A 17,686-nucleotide genomic window follows, 5' to 3' on the forward strand; every position below is an offset into this window, starting at 1 on the left:
CAGGGATTACATTAATTGGTTTTCAATTTTCTAGGGACCATTTTGATGGTGTGAGTCAATTTCAGGGACTATTTGTGATAAAAACCCTTCATTAAAAGAATTAAAATCTCTCAAATTCTCAATTGAATGCATCCTCCTTAATGATGGGCGCTCTTCAACTAACTCAGTTTAGGGTATTGGCAATAATATTAATCTGGCTTACCTAACTACTGTTCGCTCCCTAAATCCGCCATGGCGCCTTGCGGGCAAGTCGAGGATTTACTTCACATACGATATTGGTGGGTGCGGGCGTGCCACTACTAGATGCCGCTAGTAGACGAGATTTGAATGATTGAGGTTGCGCCTTTTGACTTCAAATCAAGAGATTGTGCCATTTGAGTGGGAGTTGCTCAAATTAAGGTTTTTTGTTTGCCTTAAAAATAAGGACTTTACTTATATGGAGAGATAGAACAATATGTAAATGACAAGGTTGCTTGGAAATATAAATGACAGAGGAAAGTGACTAAAATTGCAGATTGCTTGTAATTTATATGACTGGAAATGAGTACATAAAAGCTACAAATGAGATCGATACCGCAAGTGAGCAGCAGAGCTAATAAACTAGATAAAAGAAGGCTTTTGGCAAATCTGGTTTGAGCAGAGTTTGTGCTTGCATTTGTTTGTTTGTTTGTTTGAGTGTCTATAATCCTTGTGCATCTGCTCCTTTTTATAGAGGTCTGGAGGAAACCCTCCTGCTGAGGTTTTGTACTTGCCCGAAAGAAACTTGGGCAGCTTGCATTTCCTTACTTGGGTAGCTTGCATTGCTTTTGCCAACTTGCATGTAGAAACAATATTAAAAGGGGAAATTGCATCTCCACCACATATTTTTAGTACATGTTTTCCCACTTGTAATAAACTAACAATTAAAAGAAGCAAACTAGCTTTTTTCATTACACATTCTTGCCCGAAAGCTCTCCCATTCACTTGCAATACATGCATGTATCTTGATTAAACAAAGGCTTGACAAACCTCCACCACCCAAGCAAATGGGAAAAACAATATTATAGTGTCAAACCCATCCACTTGCAACTAAATATCTTTCCAAGTTAGCTTTCTTGCATATTAATCCTTCAAATACCATATTTTACCCAAATTGCCCAAATAAGTAAAAATAGGTATATTTTGAGTGCAAACAACTACCAAGGCCCAATGCACGATTTTGTTTATTTTTCTTTCTTTACAAGGAACTTCTATATGCAAACTAAGACTCCAACAAAGGCATTATCAAACTCGTCATAGTTCAACTACACCTTTCAAAAGGTGTTGAGAAGAAAATATGCAGTGTTTATTCAATAGTCCAGGACTTAATATATGATAAAGATTGATATTAAGATATCGAATGGTGAAAGTTGTTTAAAAGGTCCGCTACTTAGTATTTTGGGGCTTCAAATCTTTGACGCCAAATATTTGTGCCAAAAAATGCCATCCTCTTATAATTTGACACATCCAAGCACTTAACACCCTAACCAAACAATGTGAAGTTTAACAAAAGTTAAAACTAAGAATTAAAAAACCCATCATCACCAAAGCTCAACCCACCCCAACCCGATCAACCACTCAACTCCGCCAACGGTAACCTTTCCCTGATTATCTTTTCTCATTTCTTTTAGTGTATTAAAAACACTACACCAAGCGTAATAATCTAATTTCCAATTAAATATATTATTACATTTGGTGTACCGGATGTATTACTAACAAAGTTAAAAATTGCTCTTAGAGCACTTCCACCCTTGTCAAATCCCCTAGGGGATAGTGGATTAAATCTCCTCCCTCCCCACAAAACTCCTCCATCCCATTCCAATCCACTGGGCTCTGGGGGAGCCTAGTTGCTCACCTAGGCTAAAATCGACCAACGTAGCCCCTAGACCATATGATGCAAGGTTGACGTCGGCTACATTAAAAAAATTAAAAATAATTTTTTTTAATTTTTATAAATATCTAACCATGTCTTGTTACCTTACACTATATTTCAATATTTTCAAATACTTTCAACAAATATTTTATTATCATCTGAAATTAAAAGTAAAATGATCTTTTATTATTTTATAAAAAAATAATAAGATTTTAATACGAATTGTTTAAAATATTCAGTTTAATGGTGAAGATTGAACGGTTACTGTCAGTACACTTGTAATGATTGAATTGCTTAGTGTTTGGATTGGCTTTTTAAGTGTGGAAATGCTGTTAAAGGGGATATTTATTAATAAATTGCCTCATGTGGCAAGCTTTTGGACTACTGAAGACCTGGAAATATGATGACGTTGACATCAGTTGTAATAAAAACACAAAAAGTTGCGGTTTCAAGCAGAAAATAAAGCAGTAAAAGTGAATTGTTCGCGTCAGGAATTTCCGTCGGGGACGTTTCCTGGCCGACGAGCGCACAGCTCCCCGGGAGGTTGGCGCCGGTTGAGGGCTGCTGTCGGGCTTCTGCTTCACTATCGGGCTTTGTCGGGCAAGCCTCGTCGGGCAAGGCTTATCGGGCAAGACTCGTCAGGCACGGCTTGTCGGGCAAGGCTGGAAGAGAAGGACATCGTTAACTTTGAGAGGTGCCTTTGTGGGGCCGGGCCTTAGGTGTAGGCCTTGAGGCTCACAATCAAGATTAACTTCTAAGTACTCAGGCGTGCCACTGCCATCTTTAGCATGGCAGATGTAAAATGGATGTTGCGTTTTAGTTGTATATATATATATATATGCCCGAGAAACCGTGTTAGTTATAACAGGTGCCTTTGTGGGGCCTTAGGTGTAGGCCTTGAGGCTTCATATCATAATCCATTCCATGCTTAAACGTTATATGATCATCATAATATAATAGAAATAAAACTAAGGGGTAGGTTGATTACTTGGGCCCTAAGTAACTTAGGACTTCTTGTTTATCAAGGACTATCGTGGATGAGTTAAGTCCACATAAGGTTCTTTTTTATGCCTTGAGGCCAAGGACTTTCAACTGATCAAATTTACATGCCCGAGAGCTTAGAACTTAGATCTGGTTTGAACAATGAAGATATATTCAAATCGGATCCAAGTACTAAGAGATTCTTTTAATAGTCATCTTACTAGATATAACTTGAATACAACTGGAAGTATACAACATATTGCTAGGCTAATGAATGAAAAGACAAGAACAAAGAAGGTCGGGCAAGGTTTAACCTTGTCGGGCAAGCCTGGTCGTCTTGCAGGTTCCTATCTTTGTGGCTTATCAAGGGTCTGAGAGCTTTTAGGGAGAGGTAAGGAGAGGAGTTTACAAAGAGAAATCGATACTACAACAAGGTTGAACAGGGTAGCCGAGCTATTACAAGGGTTTGAATGAAGGCTTGTCTCGAGAGGGATGAAGGCTTGGGATGACTACAACTTTGTTTTGAAGGCAAATCTGGCTTTGAGCAGAGTTTGTGCTTGCATTTGTTTGTTTGTTTGAGTGTCCTTAATCCTGATTTCTCTTTCTTCTTTTATAGACAACTCAGCTTGGCCTCTTGTAGCAGCAGCCTTGCCCGAATGCAACATGAGAGGCAGTGACTCATCGACTTTTTTACTTGTTCTGCCATTATAAAGTACTTTATGGGTTGTATAGCTGGTCAGTCTATACCACTTGGCCTTTAGGTAGGTGAGCAAGTGGTCTTCATGAGCTGCACCAAGTCAGAAAAGCCCTTTTCTGCTTTCTGGGCTTTGAATGGGCTTAAGCCGATTCTTCTTTTAGGCATCCTTTTGGGCCAGCGCCTTCCTGAACCAAAGTTCAAGTTTTGATCCAAACATGAATTGCTGCGGTCTTACCCTTTTTCAGCGCCGGTGGAAGGGGAATCTTGACGTCTAAGGTAGGAAGGTAGGAGACGTTAGGTGAGCTGCCGCTGCCAATTTTAGGTAATTTTGACCACAAAAGCGATGCAAAGCTCGCCCCCTCTCTCTCCAACGCAATCGCAACGGCAGCGTTTAGACCAACCACCTAGGGTTTCACAGATGGAAATTCAACCGCCGCTGCCCTCCGACGACACCTCCACCGTCTGGGAATGGGGAGATCTCTTCGATTTCACCGTCGACGATGACTTGTCGATCTCGTGGGGCTCCGCCGAGTATCCGGACCCCGAAGTCGGCCCGGCCCCGGAGCACCTGCTGGAGGATCCGAATTCCAATTCGAGTCGGATAAGGAAGCGGGACCCGAGGCTGGCTTGCCCCAACTTCTTGGCGGGTCATATCCCCTGTGCGTGCCCCGAGATCGACGCGAAGATGATGGAGCTGGAGGAGGAGGAAGCCGGGCACGGGAAGAAGCGGGTCAAGACGGGTCGGGCCCCGAACGGAACGGCCCGGTGTCAGGTCCCGTCTTGCGGCGTCGATATCAAGGAGCTGAAGGGGTATCATCGGAGGCACAGAGTGTGCCTTGCCTGTGCAAATGCCAGCACTGTCGATATCGACGGTGAGAGCAAGCGCTATTGTCAGCAGTGTGGCAAGTAAGCCAAAGTTTTTTTTTTTTTTGTTTTTTTTCCGAAATTAGGGTTCTTGATTGTATTGTTTCAGCTATGGCAGTTTCGTTTTTAGTAGTTTGGAAGTGTTTTACTGAGTAATGTTTTCGGATAAATTGGTTTTCGAGCTTCTCAATTTGTGAGCTGTGATTGTAATCTTACTTAGTCACTAGGTGCTAATGACGAGGACAGCTTGCACGAGTCGTTTTGGCTTCGAATTGATTATCAATTTGAAGGCTTTACCTAAGTTGGGGAAGAAGGGTTTCTTTGGACTTGTTAGCTCCGAAAAATGCAGAGTAGTGACTGTTTAAAAGCGATGGCAACAGTTTCAGCCCTGCCTCTTTTAGAATGGCATGAAGTCTCTTTGGGTTCCCGAGCGAACACGGTAGAGGAATTTAGTTACTCAAGGCTTAGATTGAGATATATTAGTACTAATATGCAGATTCAGTAGTGTAAAAGCACATGATTTTTCTTAACTGAGGTATCATTTGAATTTGTCTTTGGAACTGTTTCCATGGTTGATTTCTTGTTCTTAGGTGAAGGGAATCAGAGGAATTTTCTTAGGAACAAGACAAGCATCACTTTATTAAAAAAAGATATGCCTTCTAATGTTGTAGAATTGTCACTATTCTGTTTTATTGAGGAACTGCATGTATTATTTTAAATTGTTGTAATGTGCTAGTTTTATGTTAATATTGTTTATGTAATTTCGTTTCTGCATGTGTGCCCATTCTTTGGCAGGTTCCATGTCTTATCAGACTTTGATGAAGGTAAGCGGAGCTGTCGAAGAAAATTAGAGCGTCATAATAATAGACGGCGAAGGAAACCTAGTGCTTCTAAAGGACTGAGTGGAAAGGAATCACAAAAGGAAAATCAAACTGAAGAGACCAATTTTGATGGTGGAGCAACAGAAGGTATTTGATATTTGTTTTGATGCAAACAGCTTGTAAAAGAGTACTAAAGCTGCAACACTGCTTTGGAAAAAGAACCTACGTCTAATTGTATGAACAATGTACAGATTGTTTACAGTTAAGCAGTCAGTTAAATGAGGAGGAAGAATTGCTGGAGTCTCAAGGTGGGCAAACTCCTATCCTCTGTTCAGTGCCTGAATCCCAGAATATCCGTAGTGACAGCGGTGTATCATTTATGGCTTCTGGTGAAACCCAAATGGATGCAAGAAAACATGATTCTAACAACTCCCTTTCTCCGTCAAATTGTGACAACAAAAGCTACTCTTCTATGGTAGGTCTTTGCTGAATGTCATTGCTTTTGCATGGGTAACATTGATTGTAATATGAGGAGCTCTGTTTGAGGCATACTGATTTGATACATTCTTGTAGTGTCCAACAGGTCGTATATCATTCAAGCTCTATGATTGGAATCCAGCAGAATTTCCTAGAAGACTTCGGCACCAAGTACTATTAAAAGATTGTCATTACAGTTTAGTATACATAGGGAGAATTGTTTTTTAATGGAAAATATCAGGGAGCAATAAACAAGTGGGCTTATGTGTTTTCAGATATTCGAATGGTTAGCCAGTATGCCGGTTGAGTTGGAGGGATATATCCGCCCCGGATGTACTATCTTGACTATTTTTATTGCAATGCCTAATTTTATGTGGATGAAGGTAATGGTGTTGGCAATCTTATTTGTAAGATTGAGTTTGTCACAGCTTTTCTCTTACCTTCACTCTATAAATTTTGTTCTACAACTTTGGTTTTGATCTTCTTTTTTTATTTTTTTATTTTTTATTTATTTTTTTTATCAGTTGCTTGAAGATCCTGTATCATATCTACATGAATTTGTTATTGTACCTGGGAAAATGCTATCCGGGAGAAGCAATATTCTGATTTATCTAAACGACATGATTTTCCGTGTTGTAAAAGGTAATCTGATGCTTCATATCGGTGTTATGTTTCTATTAGATTATTGCGTTTTAGGTTGGGAAAGTAATTGGTCTTTACTAGTAGTTTGAACTACTAACATGCTTCTTTTTATTTTGATATGCACAGACGGGACTTCTGTAATAAAAACGAAAGTGGAGGTGCGGGCCCCAAGGCTTCATTACGTTCATCCTACATGTTTTGAGGCTGGCAAGCCCATGGAGTTTGTTGCCTGTGGAAGTAATTTATTACAGCCCAAATTTCGGTAGGGCTTTCAATCAGTGTTTTCCACATGTTTTTAGTAGTTTATTGTGCTGTACCTTTGATTCACTCCTTTTGGCTGTTTCTTGTAGCTTGTTATGCACACACTGTTCCCTATAAACTGTAATTTGTTTGAATAGTTAATAAACTTGATGGAGAGAGGGGAATCTACTTGATGGACACTATATAGACTTGTCACTATTTGATAGTAAGTAATGTAATCACTAGTCTTCTCTGTTGCTTCTAAACTTCAACACTCATAGTGATCTTGAGATGTATATCAAATGTGGAAAATATTTCTAGTTGTCTGATGGCATCGACTGATTAGTCTTCTACTTTTGAAGCTTAATACCAAACAAAGTAATTCTCATTTGTTTAAAGCTTTGCATTTTGGTATATAATATTCTGTTAGCTGTTTCATGCATGCAGAGAGCAAAACTGCTGTCACGTAAGCTTCCTAATAAAGATCATTATGGTTACAGGTTTCTGGTATCCTTCTCCGGGAAATATCTGGAATATGATTATTCTCCTCCATCTTCCCATAGTCAGATTGATGGGGAGACTGCTAGTAATTTAGACCATCAGTTCTTCCAGATACAGGTCCCTCAGACTGAATCAGATTGTTTTGGTCCTGCATTTATTGAGGTAAACATTCTGATTTATTTTCTCTTCTTACTTTTCCTTTTACACCACGTTCAACTATCAGCAGGGACATTCTGTCTATCTACATGGTTGTTCGTCATCTGTAAATATTTTTGATACATATTTAGCCTCATTGTTGTGTATATCTTGTCTATTCATATTTCCAGACTCCAGTGATCATAAGAGTGTTATGACCAGGGATTTTTAGTGGTTAGTTTATTTAGCTGGTTGTGCATTGATGAGAGTGCTCGCTCTTCAAACTGGCATCTCGTATGGTATCTGGCACAATTACGTAGGTTTGCTGATAACGTTAACGACAAGATATAACTCTGGACGGGAATCTGCTGTATCTGCACTGTTCCAGATTCATGTAGATAAAATTAAAACTTTAACACTCATGTAGATATAAACATACTTTTCAATAGCATCTTAAAGCATGATACTTGTTTTGGACTTACCAGGATTTTCTTTTGTTACGTAATTTAATATTGATGGAATCTGTGTTGCAGATTGAGAATGAATCTGGCTTGTCCAACTTTATACCGGTACTCATTGGGGACAAAGAGGTTTGTGCAGAAATGAAGACTATTCAGGAGAGATTTGATGAATCTCTCTCTTTGCAAGGATTACACTTTTCTTCTAGGGTTTCCCTTTCAAACTCTTGTGAAGCATCTTCAATGAGGCACACAGCATTTTCTGACATTATTTTAGATATAGCATGGTTACTAAAAAAACCCTTGTCGGAAAACTTCCAACAGATCATGACTGCTTCACAGATTCAAAGATTCAACTATCTATTGAACTTTTTGATATCCATCAAGTCAACAACCATATTGGATAAAGTTTTACAAAATCTGAAGACTCTAATGGTTAACATGGAGTTAAACAGTGCAAATAATGACAGCGTTGATGCAGATATGAGGCTATTACAGAATTACATGAAATATGCCCGTGATCTTCTTTGTAAAAAATTTGAAAGCTCTGAGGTTTCAGTCAGAGAGTCTGGAAGGTTGGTGAAAAAAGAGGATCTTGTTTCTCAAAGTCAAACCTGCTTTCAGAATGATGGAAAATCGGTTGCTCCATTCCACTGTGAGGTGAGTGCTTCTGTTTTCATATTTTGTATCCTCTGATATCGGGTAATCCTAGTTAAGATAGCTTTTCACTTTACACTTGACTCATTATCAATTTAGCACTTGTTCTGATCTGGTGCTACAAGCCCCTTGCACTAGTCAAGGAATTATTTGATTATACGATTTGGCTAGGTTATGGTTGGGCTTACAATCCTGGTTTTTTTCCGCCCATTTTAAAATTGAGATTACAGCTTTACTTCGGCCATCTATGATCTTATAATAGCTATTTTGAGTAATTCACCATTAAATTTATATCTGTAATAAAATGTTTTCGAACTTCTAGCCTGTAAGAGGTCTTCATTGGGAATATGGTTGTTTTGTTGAGCACGATCAATGACTATATGTAGAAAATTTCTGTGCTCGTTATTTTCTCTCGTCGTAGTTTAGCATTATTTATTTCATAAACTGATGCGTGTTTTGTTACATAAATTGTTATGTAAAGCAGGATACGGAGATAACTGTAGATGGTAGGCTGGGTATAACTGTGGGTTCAACTGCTAATGAGAGAAGTGAAACTGTTCCGATGTTGAGTAAAAAAGCAGTTGGTAAAGCCAACTTCATCAAGGAATTGCCTAGCGTGGCTAAGTGTCGCACTTCCGGGGAGGTCTTAAGGTTTCGCTCTAGTGGGATGTTCTTGAGATTTCGCCCTGCACTTTTTGTAATTTCTGCTACAGCTATCTGTGTAGGGTTATGTGCAGTCCTCATCCATCCTCACAAGGTTGGCGAGTTTGCAGTATCAATACGCAGATGTTTATTCGACAAATTTTAGATGTTAAGGCTCTTTTTTTCCCTCTCCCTTCAATGTATTTCGCAACCCCTTAATCTTCTGTTCATATATCTCCGTTGTACACAACTTTCTAACACTAGGTTAAGACAAGCGGCTAAAACGCTTTATCTTGTCACCGTGTAGTTCTTCCGGGTGTGCTTCTGGGCGATGTTTACCCACGGCGTTTGAGGTAGTAAGATTTTTTTTTCTAAATTTTTGTTGTAATGTCTGTAGACAGGTTGCCTGTTGTGCTTAGTTAATAAGAAACCATGGTTTTCCAATGGGATTGCTTCCAAATTGTAAAATTGTAATGATCTGAAATAAAGGGCTTTTTAAATTTTAGTTTTCAAACTTGCCATCAATTTTTTAATCATTATTATTATTTTATTTATTTAATATAATTATCATTTGACGGTCAAGTATAACTCATGTCAATATATGTCTGTAATACAATCACTATATAAATATTGTAGCCAAATTTCTTGAAGGACTAGCTACAATAGTATTGTAGCTAAACTTTGAATTACACGTAAGAACACAAATGATTGGAAAAACTATTGTATGGTATTGGAACACAATCACATGTTTATATTTAAAGTATGGGTGAGTGTGATCGTGTTTAGATTGATTGATTGATGACAATGGACTGGTGGATGTTAACATTTTATATTTCCACTGCTTTTTGTTTTATTATTTCTATAAAAAAATCAATATAAAATGTTGACGTGATTTAACCGTGATTACATAAATAGAAGATGATGGAAAGGAAATGGGATGGGGGAGGACAGATAATCCAGGTCCCAATTTCAATCCACTTTGGTTCAAACAGAACCCCACATCGAAAATTAATCTCACCCTCAAACAATAACTGATGAATAGTTAATTGGTTTTTATATGATCGAAATTTGTAATTGGAGGAATCAAACATCTCTACAAGTAAGCAAGTAATTTTTTTTTTTATAATTAATTAAGTACAGTAACCTTGACAAATAATTAACAACAATCAAATAAGAAAAGAAAACTTCTTGAAGATGCGAGTGAGATTTGTTGGTGATAATATTGTTTATATATTTTGGCTCAACTTTGAATCTCCCGATCACAAATTATAAGAAAAAGTGTTATTCTTACTATTTATTTGCATTCTTTTTTAGTAGAGATGCGGTTCATACTGGATCTTACTTCTATTAAAAATATGATACAAATAAATGATATGTTCAAATTAGTCTTTTTTTTTTGTAATATTAAGAAGATTAAATTTTCAAATCAAATTGTACAAACTAATGATATGCTTGTTGATGATTCAATTATTAATTCAGTACTACATAATTTGATTTGCAAATTTGATGTCTTTATCCTTTTTATTTTGTTTGTGTTGGGTGAGAAATTTGATGGTCACCAAATCAGCCGGCAAAGGTCCCACTCTTTTGAGTCTGAGACCGTCTAGACTCATCATCGTTTGTTTCAGCATGACGACGCCCTGCATTCAAACATGTATGGTTCCACGTTAACGATCTCTCCTTCCACCCAAAATCCTTTCACGGCGGCGATTACTCGACTCTCCGGCTCTGTTCAAATTTACACGGCCCTTCTCCTCTAACCCAATTCGTAGGGATCGAAGCTCGGTTCGCGCAGGTAAGTCACTGCAGCTCTGGTTATCTTTCAACGGCTAAATTTGTAATCATTTGCCTGCAAATGTTGAATGGGAGCTCAAAGTTCGAATCTTTTGTTTGAATAATATCTGGGTTTGGTTAAAGTTTTCTGATTAATCTGAGCTCTGCTTTTACTGTGTGTGTGTGAAGTGTGAAGTGTGAGTAGGATGATTCAGGTTTGAACTTTAAAGTTAGGAACTTTTTAGCTCTGGGCTCTGAATTATTCACTTTTACTGTGCAGTTTTTACCCTAATCAGAACTAAATTCCATTGATAATTTGATATGAAGGTCCATTGAGTAGTGGGTACTGAGTAAAATTTAGAAAAAATGAGTTACATAGCGAGGCTTGGTAAAGATAATAGCGCCTGTGATACCGGAAATTCTGCTGAAGGTTCGGGTTTAAGTAAAGGACCTGATGAAGTATCCAATGATTTTGATCATGAAATTGCTCAACTTACCAAGCATAAATCAAGACCCCATCAACTTTTGAGCGGGGATATGCCTGGGAAGTTGAGGTTACCGGTTTCAACGATGAAAATGCTGGTCGGTCGCGAAAGTAATCATTCAGGGCGGGGGAGGTTCTCATCGGCAGATTGTTGCCATGTTTTGAGCCGGTATCTGCCCCTAAATGGTCCTTGGGGGGTGGACCAGTCCAGAAGCCCTGCTTATGTTTCTCAATTTTCCAATGATGGTTTGTTTTTTGTTGCTGGATTTCAGGTATTGTAATTTTAGCTTAAAGTTATAATTCATTTTTATTGTTGTGATTTTGAATTGTTGTACTTAAAATTCAATTTCTCACTATGCATGCACAAAAGTGCAGTTTTGAAGTCCTAATTTCGTTTTTCTTATAACGAAACAGGGAGGCCATATTAGAATATATAATGTTGAAAAGGGATGGAAAGTTCAGAAGGATATCCTGACCCAAAGCTTGAGATGGACAATTACCGATACGTCTCTATCACCGGACCAACGTTATCTAGTGAGTTTCTGATGTTTTGTTGAATAAGAAGAAGCTTGTCTATATAACTACGACTTTACAATCTGAACTTATTCTTCCTTGATGATATACACATAAATATAAATACTGCATGGTCCTGATAGTTCCGAACCCATATTTATCTTAATGCGTGTTTTGACTGCCGATGGAGCTTCATTTATAATTGTCATCTTTTTAGTGATTTTACTTTTTCTGAGTTTCTTAACTTAATCAGTCACACTTCTAATTTGATAAAAACACAGGTTTATGCTAGCATGACACCGGTTGTCAATATTGTGAATGTGGAATCTTCTAAGACAGAGTCACTTGCAAACGTTACGGTATGTGAAACTAATGGTCCTTTTAGTGCTACTAGCTTTGAGTATCATATGAAATAGCTCGTAGATACGAGTTTAATTGGTTCATCTACAGATTTGGTAATCAACAATGTTCCTGGGGATTCTTTTTTAATTAACCTATATTGTTTTTCAGCATAATCTTGTATGAATCCTTGTTATCATCTTTTAAAGTAGATATCTTTATCAATGTTACAAGACCACAAGATCTGGAAGATGTTTATCCGAAATTAGCTAGGGATAATTGTCTTGGATGATCTGTTAAAGGTGATGGTATCTGAATTGTAGTATAAGCTACCATCCGTTGAATCTCAAGGTGGAGATCTTCTGGTAAAGGAAAAGGAAGTATCCAATTTGATGATGTCTTTGTTTCTAAATTATTGTTTTTCCTGAGTAATCTATTGTGGCATATTGATGGCTTTAGAAGATGTTACAGCTCACCCTATAATGCTCGTTATAACGTGAATTCGTACTTTTTGGAGTTTACAGTTTTACTAATCAATTGATTATTCACTTCTAAGTCGGTTGCTTTTCTATTATGATTGCTACCAAGAGTCACCTTCAAGTTCGTACTGTTTTTTTTTTTACATAAAAAATTGCCTTTTTATTCAGGAAATTCATGGAGGTCTAGATTTTTCTATTGATGACGATGAGGATGAGTTTGGAATTTTCTCAGTTAAATTTTCAACTGATGGGCGAGAGCTTGTAGCTGCAAGTAGTGATGCTTCAATATATGTTTATGATCTACAAGAAAATAAAGTTAGCCTCCGAATACCAGCACACCAGGTAAAGGATCTAACAAAAGAATATACTCAAATTACTTCTTTATGGTGGTTTCAAAGAAGATTTTCATTTACATATAATTTTAAAGACACAGACTCTCCCATACTGGTTCCTTCCTCCGGAGACTCTGGATGGCACTTAAAAGCATCATTTGGTTATTTTATTTATCCTCTGTTGCAGTCTGATGTAAACACTGTATGCTTTGCTGATGAGAGCGGCCATCTCATATATTCTGGCAGTGACGACAACCTCTGTAAGGTAAGGTTCATCGGTATTTATATGGTATAAGATGTAGAAACCATGATTGCTTCATTGTTTGGTACTCTTTTTTTCATTTTTTAAACTCTGGTTTTCCTTATTGTAGTTGCTGAAATGTCACTCTTAAAAACTGTGATGTTATGAACGATTTGTTCTTTGCTAGAGTTGCTCAAATCTTAAGATTCAGTAGCCCAGCCTCAAATCCTAAGTAATGGGATGCTTTTCTTTTTTATGTTGTCATATCTCTCTCTTGGGTTGGGGGGTTAAGTGCCTCATAAGTTCTTTACTATTGAGCTATGAAGTCCCCATGAAGTTTAGGCCTCTCTATTTCTTGCACAGGTGTGGGATAGACGCTGCTTAATGACGAAAGGAAAAGCAGCTGGGGTCCTGATGGGACATCTTGAAGGTGTTACATTTATTGATAGTCGGGGAGATGGGCGTTACTTGATATCAAACGGGAAGGACCAGACTACCAAACTCTGGGATATAAGAAAGATGTCCTCTACAGCCATTTAGTACAACTGCGTTACTTGTTTCCCTTTTCTGCTCATGTTAACTTATTGGCTTTCCGTTTGGTGCTGTAGAAATATGAAATTTACTGCTGTCAGCATGTGATAAGTTGACTTAATTTTACTATATTGTCCTCCCATTATTTTGACTCTATACTATTCTATAGTGTGGAAAATAGTTTTGTGGTATTTGGGCTTAGAATAATGTGGTTAAATTGATGTTTCATGCTTAAAGTTTATATGGTCTAAAATACCGGGGAACATATAGTAGCGGAAAAGAGGACTATTTGCGAGTAGTTACTATAATTGACGTTGGAATATTTCTTGTATTTATTGAACCATTTATCATATTAAAGCAGCTTTGTGAGATCAAGCGAGTACAGCAGCTTCTATTATTAGAGCATGCTGGGATATCTCTTATTTTTGTTGAACCATTCTATTTGTACCATATTAAAGCATGCAGTTCATGGATCTTAATTTGAATTTTGAACCCGTCTGCTCATGCTTGTCTGTGTTCACATTCATGTCGAATGACTTTTGTTATTTAGGTACTGGCTCAGAGCCTAGACCCTTTATTGGTTCAACGTAATATTTTTTTGGCCACTGATTTTCAACTTTCCAACCAGCAGTCCAAGGCGTACATATCGTGACTGGGATTACAGGTGGATGGAGTACCCAGCTCATGCAACAACTTTGAAACATCCTAATGATCAATCCTTGGCTACATATAGAGGCCATGCAGTCCTGCGCACTTTAATTCGCTGTTACTTTTCTCCAGCATATAGGTAATTTTTATTTCTTTATTCTAATCCTGCATTTAGGAGCTAATGGAAGACTTGGCACAAAACTAACTGCAGTGGCATTCTAGGATTCATACAGCCAACCCCACTTAGTGGGATAAGGCTCCGTTGTTGTTGTATTCTAATCCTGTATTTAGAATTTGTCTTAAAAACATTGTGCGAATTCAAAGATGCTGGAGTACGTGTTTGTTTCAATTCCTGTTTTCACAGTTATGTTCTGGTCTTGGTTCTTCATTATGTTTGATTCTAGAGTTCTGCAAAGTCCATATATCAGATTATGTTAGCCCTAGGGAAGTTGGTCAAGTAAAACAGCTGGAATGGATTCAACCTGCAATCTTGTTAGCTATTGTTTTGGTTTTAAGGCTTCTGGTTTTTCTGATAATATCATATAATCAGTAGGCTGTGTTGACTGTTGTTTAGGAGTATTGTATATGTTTCTAATTTCTATCCTGCTTATTGCAGTACCGGACAGAAGTACATCTACACTGGCTCAAGTGATCATTCTGTCTATATATATGATCTGGTACATAACTGACCTTTTATGTTTCTCGTCATCAAGACCATGTTTTTCTCATGTCATTCTCTTAAGGAAAACGTAATGGGATGATTCTGCAATCTTGTTTCATATTCATTTCTACCAACCGTAAAAAGGATGTTGATACATAATTGGTTCGTGTTCCCGATTAGTTAGGAAAAATATAAAGATGCTTTGAAAAGTAAATGATGGTACGAGGTTTCTTGTAGGAAAGCAAGAATCGTGGTTGGCATTCCTTAATGAAATTAACACCCTCGTTAAAAAGTTTCGTAACTTTGGCCTGTAGGCTTGTTATTACTACAAAGGCCAGTAAAACTGGCCATCATACTCACTTCAAAATGCTATATCTTGGGAATGTGGTATTCGACCTCTAGTAATTTGTTTGTTTTGTTCTATAAAGGTGACTGGAGCTCAAGTTGCGAGACTAGACCATCATGAAGGACCTGTAAGAGACTGTAGTTGGCATCCTCTATATCCCATTTTGGTCAGCTCTTCTTGGGATGGGACCGTTGCCCGATGGGAATTTCCTGGTGATGACCAAGTTCCCACCCTGATGAGGCCAAAATTACGCCCAAGGAGAGTCTTCTACTGAGGAAGGCTCATTGTTTTGCGCTTCACAAGATGATTAAGTATTTAAACTGGTTCATGATTTTCATACATTCTGTAACGTTATACTGCAGAAAGTTAGCCGTAAGTTGAGAGAAATTATAGGTTCTTGGTAGCTTTTAACGCATGTAAATTATGTAATCTTATGTATTCAGAATCAAAACATTGTATAAAGTTTCACTCATATAGAAAACGTTATCTGAAAACGTAATCTTTTTACATTTTTACACCTTGACACAATTGGTTAACGATATTCGGTACTATGACATGCATGAATGTCGGTTTCACTACACGTTATACTTGCCAAACAGAATGTTCATGATGCAGCTAACCGCTTCTCCAGTTCGTCCTTTCAGAACCTCACCCACAGCCTCCTCGTCCGGCACAAATCCCTTGCTTTTCATTACCCGTAAAAACTCACTCCTGTCCTCTACCGCCCTGTCCCCTTGCCTCGCGAAGCCCCCAAAAACTGCGGTGTAGGTAGCAGCATTGGGATGCATCCTCTTCTCCATCATCTCCAGCCAGTACTTCTTGGCATCCCCAAAGAAGTTGGGGTCAGTAGCAAGTGCCTTGATGAAGACACTATAAGTGTAGCAGTTCGGCATAATCCCAACCGCCGACATGTGTTTATAAGCCTCAAAAGCACCCTTAATCTTGCCCGCAGTGGCATAGGCCTCAATGACAGCGGTGTGGGTGACAATGGCGGGTAGTACGCCTATGTCAAAGAACGGCTCAAAGAGCTCCTTGACCTCATCCTTAAAGCCGTCAACTAGCATACCTTCGACCATATCCATTATTTGTTTCATGCTGATGGCTGCGTCGGTGCGCCACCTGTAGAAGGTTTTTCGCGTCTCCTCATCAGTCGTTTTGGTGGCATAGTTGGACATCCTATATGCATCGAATGCCTCTTCGAGGTGTTTGTGGCATTCAAAGTACTTTTGATTTTCAAGATCAAACCCCCTATGTTTAAGGGAACTTTAATGAAAAGTTCCCGGTACTGTTTATTTAACGAAAAACCACATTTTTACATTAAAAAGTTAATCCTGATACTATTCACTTGACCCTTTATTTTGTCCTTATTGTTAAAATTCAAAGTTTTCAAGTGATTTTCATTAGTTTTCCTTATATTTAATTCTTCACAAACTCCCTGCCCTCCGCCACCACCTTCTCCTTATCGTCCAACTGGCAGGCTCCATCACGAAGGTGTAGGCAGGGGGGATCAGGCTCCATTCCTTTGTCAAGCATTTGCAGAAAGTACTTCTTGGCATACTTAACGGCAACGGGGTATGGTTTCTGGAAAGCGAGTCTCTTGATGACCATATTGTATGTTTCAGCCTTAACGGGGATCCCACATCCTAACCTGTGCAAGATTTCTTGTATATCTTCCGGGTCTTCTTCTTCTTTGCCTGATAATGTAATGGAAGGAGAAACAAAAAACTTCAGTGCTTCAACTATATTCTCTCGAAATATCAAAATCGATTGCTAACTACCGAGCATGGCGATCAATCAATATTGCAGGAAAACTAAACAAATATTTGGTGTACTTACCAGTATTCTTGTAGCAGATTTGTGACCCCCTAGCCCTCACAGCCTTCGCAAACTCCATGTACTCATTGTCCTCTGAATCAGCTCCCTTGATCACGGCTTTGAGAGTATCGTCATTGGGCCATGTTCTGTTATCCATCATCTCAAGAAAGTATTTCCTGGCATCCTGAATGAAATCCGGGTCAGCAGCCAGTGCCTGGATGAGAATGCTTTAAGTATATAAATTGGGTTTGATCCCATTGGCCAACATGTGCTTGTAAGCCTTGAGAGCACCCTCAGCCTTCCCGGTATTGGCGTAGGCCTCAATCACGACAGTGTGGATGGCCACGTCGAGCAATATGCCCTTCTCCTTGGTTTGTTTAAAGATCTCCTTGGCTTCGTCAACCTGGCCATCCTTTACCAGACCATGGTACATCCTCAATGCATCTTTCCTAATTGAAGTGGAGCGCTTCTGTAATAACCTGAAAATTTAAAATATATGATTATGTGGAGTAAATCGA

General features: G+C 38.4%; 3 protein-coding genes across 6 annotated transcripts; 2 read left to right on the forward strand and 1 right to left on the reverse strand.

Annotated features, from left to right (window-relative positions):
- Positions 1-3,687: 3,687 nt before the first annotated feature.
- Positions 3,688-9,511, forward strand: LOC103403802 (squamosa promoter-binding-like protein 7). The gene is made up of 10 exons (XM_008342650.4): positions 3,688-4,475; positions 5,229-5,401; positions 5,506-5,729; positions 5,828-5,902; positions 6,007-6,114; positions 6,256-6,373; positions 6,500-6,635; positions 7,114-7,276; positions 7,783-8,367; positions 8,849-9,511. Exons 1-10 carry the CDS (start codon positions 3,913-3,915, stop codon positions 9,170-9,172), a joined length of 2,469 nt encoding a protein of 822 aa, XP_008340872.3. The 5' UTR covers positions 3,688-3,912; the 3' UTR covers positions 9,173-9,511.
- Positions 9,512-10,517: 1,006 nt separating this feature from the next.
- LOC103453032 (LEC14B homolog) lies at positions 10,518-15,847 on the forward strand. 4 transcript variants are annotated; one of them, XM_029095877.2, is made up of 10 exons: positions 10,518-10,801; positions 11,060-11,535; positions 11,678-11,797; positions 12,058-12,135; positions 12,763-12,936; positions 13,114-13,191; positions 13,531-13,706; positions 14,327-14,485; positions 14,963-15,023; positions 15,436-15,847. In XM_029095877.2, the coding sequence occupies exons 2-10, from the start codon at positions 11,146-11,148 to the stop codon at positions 15,625-15,627; spliced, it is 1,428 nt and encodes a 475-aa protein (XP_028951710.2). In that variant the 5' UTR covers positions 10,518-10,801; positions 11,060-11,145; the 3' UTR covers positions 15,628-15,847. The 4 variants fall into 4 exon arrangements, with proteins under 4 accessions (XP_028951710.2, XP_028951712.2, XP_070671590.1 ...); XM_029095879.2 differs by having other exon boundaries at positions 14,330-14,485; XM_070815489.1 differs by having other exon boundaries at positions 10,548-10,801; positions 11,107-11,535; positions 14,330-14,485.
- Positions 15,848-15,928: 81 nt separating this feature from the next.
- On the reverse strand, positions 15,929-16,528 carry LOC114822253 (pentatricopeptide repeat-containing protein At4g38150-like). The gene has a single exon (XM_029096576.2). The coding sequence runs from the start codon at positions 16,526-16,528 to the stop codon at positions 15,929-15,931; it is 600 nt and encodes a 199-aa protein (XP_028952409.2).
- Between the last annotated feature and the right edge of the window lie 1,158 nt (positions 16,529-17,686).

This window comes from Malus domestica, chromosome 16 (assembly GCF_042453785.1).
Source record: "Malus domestica chromosome 16, GDT2T_hap1".
Lineage (NCBI taxonomy): Eukaryota > Viridiplantae > Streptophyta > Magnoliopsida > Rosales > Rosaceae > Malus > Malus domestica.

Coding starts and splice junctions, on each gene's coding strand:
- LOC103403802 (XM_008342650.4), top strand. CDS start 3,913: ATGCAAAGCTCGCCCCCTCTCTCTCCAACGCAATCGCAACGGCAGCGT. Junction 6,374..6,499: donor GATTTTCCGTGTTGTAAAAG/GTAATCTGATGC, acceptor TGATATGCACAG/ACGGGACTTCTGTAATAAAA. Junction 6,636..7,113: donor TTATTACAGCCCAAATTTCG/GTAGGGCTTTCA, acceptor TTATGGTTACAG/GTTTCTGGTATCCTTCTCCG.
- LOC103453032 (XM_029095877.2), top strand. CDS start 11,146: ATGAGTTACATAGCGAGGCTTGGTAAAGATAATAGCGCCTGTGATACC. Junction 11,536..11,677: donor TTTTTGTTGCTGGATTTCAG/GTATTGTAATTT, acceptor ATAACGAAACAG/GGAGGCCATATTAGAATATA. Junction 14,486..14,962: donor TACTTTTCTCCAGCATATAG/GTAATTTTTATT, acceptor TGCTTATTGCAG/TACCGGACAGAAGTACATCT.
- LOC114822253 (XM_029096576.2), bottom strand. CDS start 16,528: ATGTCCAACTATGCCACCAAAACGACTGATGAGGAGACGCGAAAAACC.